General features: G+C 37.4%; 1 protein-coding gene across 1 annotated transcript in view; it reads right to left on the bottom strand.

Moving 5' to 3' along the window:
* LOC107550094 (14-3-3 protein zeta-like) overlaps positions 1-7,682 on the bottom strand; it is an 18,730-nt gene that overhangs the window by 5,311 nt on the left and 5,737 nt on the right. Inside the window, exons 2-3 of the mRNA XM_016231321.1 lie at positions 3,666-3,968; positions 471-594 (exon numbers count right to left, since the gene is read on the bottom strand). Of these exons, the coding sequence (XP_016086807.1) occupies positions 471-594; positions 3,666-3,956 (415 nt within the window). The 5' untranslated portion in view covers positions 3,957-3,968. The remainder of the gene's footprint in view (positions 1-470; positions 595-3,665; positions 3,969-7,682) is intronic.

Raw genomic sequence — 7,682 nt, forward strand, 5'->3', positions numbered from 1 at the left:
AAAATTTTCAATTTGGGGGGAAAAAAAAAAAAAAAAAAGGAAAAAAAAAAAAGTAATGAAAAAAAAAAAAAAAAAAGGAAAAAGGGTGGGTGGGGGGGGGGGGGGCGTACTAATTTCATAGGGCTCTAGTATTGTATACCTGTAGTGTAGCTTATATACGGAACCATAAACCATTTCTGTTTTAAAAAAGAATTTGTGCAACATTCCCTCAATCATCAAGGGTGTGGAGGCACAAGTAAAGACCTGTTCCACTGGTAGCTATCAAAAAATCTGCATGTGAATGTGGAGGTGTGGCTGCACAGCTGGCAGCAGACATACGCATAGCCTCAAACTCAGAGACACCATGCTGAACACCAAAGACCATCTAATATAGAGATCTGTTTCTCAAATCAAAATAAAGGATATTAAGGAAAGACAAATGTGTATATTTCGTATAAGTCTCATATAAATGTTGTTTAGGAGAAGCTCACCGGTTTTCTCGTCTCCTGCGGCGACCTCAGCCAGGTAACGATAATAGTCTCCCTTCATCTTCAGGTAGAACACCTGGCTCTCGGCTGGAGAAGTGCTGCGGATCAGAAACTTGTCCAGGAGATGCTGCAGATGAGAGAAACATGAACGTGAACACACAGTTCAAGATAGTAACATTTCTTACATGTTACTGTGTGACAAAAGTATTTTCCTCATACTTTATGGCCAACAAATTTCCATGATTTTTCTACAAAGATTTCCATTTTTATGGAAAAACATCAAGCCTCATAGCTGCTCAAGTTACCTGATGGCAAATACTGGCCAATCAAGGTTTGTTCTACACTTTGTGTATCATTTATTGCTTTTTAAAAGTCCTGAACAAGTGACCGGACTGTAGAATATTTTGCTTTCCAAATTGATCCATAGCATTTTTGTACAGCTTTACTCACTTGTCTTTTGCCCTTGTTTTATGGCTGTTTGCAATATTGTTGGATTTTCTACCAAAAGTATCACTCTGCCCAATGCATGTATTCACATTTGGTGTGAACAGCTTTGCATTTTCATTTGGTTTTTGATGCAAATCAGCATTTAAAATCATTTTTTCTTGTCAACTTAATTTTGTGAGGAACATCAGGACTACCAGCGAATGCACCTCACGAGTTTAACATGGCGCTTTATCTCATCATCTAATGGGCTTGACATGTCTAAAGTTGTTGAGAGGATGTAAGATGCAACATTCAGCTGGTTCTTTCTTTGCAGAAGCCAACTTCAACCCATGACCCTCCTAATGCCAGATTAAACATCACATTCTTCTGGATGCAGTCTAAATAACATCTGGAGAATGGAAGCATATCATTCCATGTGCCAGCCAGCATTTAAGATGCCTCAGGCAGCAATCCAACTAAAACAACCCAGTACAAGGTGAGGCAATGGCCCTGTCTGATTCATTAAAGCCTTACTCAGTTGCTCAGAGTAAGTCTCACATCCAGTTTCCTGAAAGAAAAAACTCTGTATCCAAAACCACTCCAGAGGAAGAGCTGATTTGGTGACCATTCAAACAAAGGACTCCATTGTTTTGCTTATCTAGATACAAACCTATGAACTCTAACCAATGACTGGCTGACAACCTGCGACAACATCTTACAAGAGGACAGCGCTTCATTAAAGGTGCAGTAGGAGATCTTGGAAAATGCTAACTTTAGCCTGATAGCACTGAAAGCATACGTCCCACCCTCCCTGCAAATCGCCGTCCAAAGCCACGCCTCCTGAACGCATGACAACATTACTACAATACATCATGTGTCATTCACCGGTGAGAAAACTTTATAGTACAGTTAGTAACAGTACTACAATACCAAGGAAGGAAGGTCAGGTTGTTGATGTTTGCCTGCCATTCTCGCTCTGTCTTCACAGCATACGTGAACGCGCTGATGACGTATCCTGTCTACGCAAACAGGGTGTGCAGAGGTATGCAAATACACATGTTGACAGGCAGGTAGGAAAGCCTATCATAATGTTCAGACCGAACATTTTGATTGGACAAACATTTCTTGGTCCTACGCCTTCCACAATTTTTTTAAATACATATAAACACATTTAGAGCACTTAACTTAATGAGTGCTATCGGGATGTTAAGTGACTTTCAACCAGCATCACAAAAAATGTTTCTGAAGACAATCACCTATTGCACCTTTAATTAATTGTGAAAGTCAGTTGGTTTCAGATTTTGTAAAAATTGGAATGAGTTGATGAGTTGAATGAGGAATGAGAACCAGGGCGGGATTCATGAAAATTAACAACAAAAAAAAAGAAAAAAGAGAAATTTCTTAGACAATGAAATCTAACTGCACAATTCTTTAATTTTTTTTAGTAACATATTGCAGTGTTTATTTGAAATTATCTCTGCACAACATTTTGGTTAAATTCATGTGCCTTCGTAACCTTTAATCAAAATAACTTCCTATCCCTCTTGAAACAGCATCTTTTCTCTGATGACGGACGGGACAACCTGTCTTTCACATTCACAGCAATAGCAAACGACAATGAGCCAATCAATTCCCGATAAACAAAAATCAAGTCCTGCCCTACAGTACATTTTTTTTCTCATTCCAGAAGCTCTTTCACTCGGATATACTTCACAACGTGGAATAAAAGACGATCGCAACTTTCCTGCTGACTTGAGAATGTTCCTAAGTGCAGCTCTTAAAAAAAATCCTAAGAATTTCTCAAATACTTTAAGAACATTGTCATTTTTTTCTTCTTCTCTGGTGTTATTTGACTGTATGGCAATTCTTGCCAAAGTCTTGTTGATCAACTGAATGAAAAACGCTTTAAAAGGCTAAAAAAAATAAGAAAATAATGGTTAAGAATATTTTTTTTTCTTAAGAATATTTTATGAATCTGGCTCAAGTTCTTTATTCCTGACCCTAATTTTCCCAGTACCAAAAATAAAGACTTTGCTGACAGGCTGTCAATTTTTTTTTGGAATTTCGAATATTCGTCCCTAACCCTAATGAGTGCATCAGCGTGGAGAAGATGTTGTTTACGTCAAAACTGAAACCAAGCCGTTCACACAGAATGCATATTTATCGCATTTTCTAGAGGGACATCTATCACTGTTGCACTCGCGTCTCGCACAAGAGAGCGGCATGTTTAGAAAGCCATGTAAAATTAATGCAAGTTCAACTTTTAAAAAACATGTTTAAAGACGTCATGGTGGTTTTTCCCCATCCCACTGTATCTAATGTTTTTAAATGAAGTAGCCTACTCTTTGTGATTGTTTTTCAGTCCTTTGTATTAAACTATACATACATGCATAGTGCCGTTTTTTCTTCTTCTTCTAATTAAGCAACTTTATTAATTATATATGGTTTATAAACATTATTTTAAACATTATGCACTTTTTTTTTCAAAGATAGTCGTGTTATTTTATTACGCTTGGAAGAAACGTGCATAATACTTTGCTCGATGCTCCCTCTTGTGGCTTCAGGAGAGAAGCCAAAAGCTTTATTCCCCCTAACTGAAATTATGCCTTTTAATTTCGAATATAATTCGAATTTTGATCATATTTAAGTAGAAAATTCGAATTTCATTTTTCAGTCATTTTGACAGCCCTAATTCACCATATCCTATTTAAAACGTCAAGCTCTGCAACAGTTATGGTCCCCATCAGTGGTTCTTTCCCTTTCGAAGCTCACCAGAACGTCTTTGCAGATGGCCTTCAGCTCAGACTCAATCTTCTCACGGTACTCTTTAGCCATCTGCTGTTTGTCACTGTCCTCAGTCTTCTGCTCGATGCTGGACACCACCCTCCAGGCGGACCGGCGAGCGCCCACAACATTCTTGTAGGCCACAGAGAGCAGGTTTCTCTCCTCGTCGATCAGCTCCTCTCCAAGCTCAGTCACTTTCTTCATGGAGTCGGCCATGTCATCGTAGCGCTCGGCCTGCTCCGCCAGTTTGGCCCTCTGCACATGTTGGCTCTTGTCCATCGCTGCTTGGTTCTACAGGAGAAACATAGGATTTCAGTCACATGAAGTCAGGAAGATATATTATGTAAATGTATAATTTGTGGTGATAGGGTACTAAATGCTTTGCTAACTGGAGTGCTCAATTAGACAATTAAATCTAGCTAAAGATCAATCAAATAGAAACAAAAATGTGATGAATACATATTAAACTCTATGTTGACTTGGTAATGGTTTTTGAACTAAAGTAAGGGAGGACCAATTCAGATGTGATCCGAATAGATTTAGTTTGATACATTCCCCCAGTGCATAATTAGCATCTTATAGTTACATCCTCATCTGTAAATGTTAGAAACCACACGAGTATTTGTTTTGCATAAAGATTTGTCCTTAGAGCATTGAACATCAAACAGACGGAGTACAACAAAATGGGAGACCAAAGTGTGTTACATTAAATGTGACTTATTGGATGTATTAAGTATAGGTTTAAAGTGCTACATATAACAGCAGTTGTATTTTTATTAAAGCCGTAAAAGTAAATGGACTGTTGTAATGAGGTATACGTGTAAAATAATTACTAGATCCACATAAGTGAATATGTGCATGTTTATTCTATTTTTCTTTATTACAGTGGGTAGGGATGTAACGGTATGAAAATTTCATTTCACGATTATAGTGTCCAAAATTATCACGGTTATCAGTATTATCACGGTATTGTTCAAATGTGCTGGAGATACTGACACATAAATCGTTTCACCAAGTTTCATATTTAAAAATCAACAAACAACAAATAAAATGACTTTTTGTTTGCATAATCACTAAAACAATAACATTACCAATGATGTTCGGATTTTAAATGACAACTTGACTGACATCAGTTTAATATCATGTTGAAATATCTAACGTAAATGTTCAAATAAAGTATAATTCCCTTAGCACTCATTTAAAACCTCCCAGCTTTTCCACCCTGTTTTCACTCAAAATGAAACTGCTCTGCTGCTGTGCGCACGTGAGACTGTAACTGAAAACTGTGCTTTATGCTGGACAGTATTTATTTACCGTGAGTTGTCGCGGTAATCTAATACGGTTTCAATGATAATTAAAAGATGAAGCGGTAATACTAACCGTGGGGAATTTGATCATGATTTATCGTCAAACCGGTAATCGTTACATCCCTAACGGTGGGCATGTTTTAGAATGTTATGTTTATATTTTAATTATTTTTGCACAAAATGTATATCATAGCCTACATAGATACTGTCATTATTTTCATAGCCTTAAATGTATACACTGTTTGGAGGACACTATTGGGCAAGATGGAATAAAATAATTAAAATAATTTTTAATCCAATTAAACAAAGACATAATCAACAAATTAATTTATTATTAAAATAGTCATTAGTTGCAGTCCTAATTTAAAATATGGTAAAATGGCTCCACTTTCTCAACTCCCACTTGGCCCCCTTCCTGATTTCTTATTTTTTTGCATGTTTGTCACACTTTAATGTTTCAGATCATCAAACAAATTTAAATATTAGTAAAAGATAACAAGTGAAGACAACATGCAGTTTTTGAATGAAGGTTTTTTATTAAGGGAAAACAAAATCCAAAACTACATGGCCCTGTGTGAAGAAGTGTTTGCCCCCCTGTTAAAACGGAGTTCAATTTCTCTAGCCACACCCAGGCCTGATTACTGCCACACCTGTTCACAATCAAGAAATCTCTTAAATAGGACCTGCCTGACAAAGTGAAGTACTCCGCCATTTATGGCACCTCACATCAACGCTCACTGAAAATAAAGGACTACTGGTCTCTGCAAATTGCAGAAAATGCAAATTGAAGCAGGGCAATTTAGCTAAAATTAGTGCTTAATATTTTGACAATGCTAAACACATTTAATTAAATATTTAAGTATTTACAATTTCATTTTTAACACATTAAAGGTCTGTTCACAACAAGAACTATAATGACAAATATAACTACATCAAAAATTGCTTTGAAAAATGATTCAATATCGTTACCAACAATACTAATCCTTCATGCCAGTTGTGCTGTGGACTTCCCTAAACTCATGAAATTAAAGTGATCATTAAAACTTTATAGTTATCATTCTTACTGTAAACGCGTTTTTAGCTATAAAGCTAAATAGCTATAAAGATCCACAACCAATGGACAACACTGTTCTGTTTATTATAAGTGCGCTACGGTTTTGTCGTCTGCCACTTCAAATGCTCAAGATCTCCAAAGTCTGGAGGATTCTGTGATTCAATGTTTTTATCTGTCATCAGCAAGAAAGAAAAAAAAAAAGTGATTTCAACTATATTGTTTCTCTGTGTCGTTACTGTGTCGTATATATTTCACTATTCTCATAGAATTAGAACGATTAAGTGTATATAGTTATTGTTCTTGTTGTGAGCAGGCCTTAACAGTTTTACTACTTGAATTTGATTTGACTTCTTTTGGAACTAATTCGCAAAGCAAAAACAGACAATGTAGGTGACAATGCTTTGATGATTTAATTTCTAAATAAAACCTAAATCACTCGATATTCACTTAACACAAAACGTCAGTTTAATAAATAAGCAGCAATTTTACACTCAATTTTCGCAATCATGCAATTGGTCCCAATACCACAACTACTGTGATTACCTGCTAACACATTTTAAAGGATCAGTTCACTTCCAGAATAAAAATTCCCTGATAATTTACTCACCCCCATGTCATTCAAGATTAGGGCTGAAACTAGGGCTGCACGATAAATCGCATGCGATATTTAATGCGCATCTTGTCAGAAAGCCGGTTCTGTAATCAGCGGTAAATCTCCATCACCTGCGGGCTTTCACATTGAGCAGCATTAACTACACACAGACGTTGTTCACCGACGAGCTGCGCAAAAAATTGCGTGAATATGAACGTGGTTTTGCGCAGCTCGTCAGTGAACAACGTCTCAGTGTAGTTAATGCTGCTCAATGTGAAAGCCCGCAGGTGATGGAGATTTACCACTGATTACAGAACTGGCTTTACTCATAAGATGCGCGTTAAATATCGAATGCGATTTATCGTGCAGCCCTAGCTGAAACGATTCCTCGAGTAACTCGAATACAAAAAAATCATCGTTTAGTCCATGTACTGTAACTACCATAGACTGTAACTAGGGATGCACCGAATATTCGGCCACCGAAAATTTTCGGTCGAAAATGGCCCAAAAGTGCATTTTCGGTTTTCGGCCGAAAGACTTTTATCACCGAAACAATACGGCCGAAATGTTTTGATGACGCAAACAGAAACCGCGACCTGCACGTGCTTGTCTGAAGCAACATGTCTGCGGTGTGGACGTATTTCAGTATATCTGCGAAAGACCACCAGACAGCGATTTGCAAAACATGTAATGCCGAAATTTCAAGAGGGGGTGCATCTGCAAAGACTTTATCCAGGCATAATTTCTTTCGGTGTTTCGGTTTTCGGCCTTGGTTTCCTCTTTTTCGGTTTTCGGTTTCGGCCAAGAATTTTCATTTCGGTGCATCCCTAACTGTAACTACACACAGAACACCGTGTTTCCCCATGGACCATTATTACTGACTCAAAACCCGATAAACACTGGACATATTTAAGACCGTAAATCAATATGGTGGCTAGTTATGATGCCCCTACGTTAGCTATGTTTTGTGAAAGACTAAGTGCCATTCATGTTGATTGTCTCATTCTCTCTCTGTGACACACACACACTCTCTCTCTCTCTCTCACACACTC

The sequence above is a fragment of the Sinocyclocheilus grahami genome, unplaced genomic scaffold (genome assembly GCF_001515645.1).
Source record: "Sinocyclocheilus grahami isolate Dianchi unplaced genomic scaffold, SAMN03320097.WGS_v1.1 scaffold387.1, whole genome shotgun sequence".
Lineage (NCBI taxonomy): Eukaryota > Metazoa > Chordata > Actinopteri > Cypriniformes > Cyprinidae > Sinocyclocheilus > Sinocyclocheilus grahami.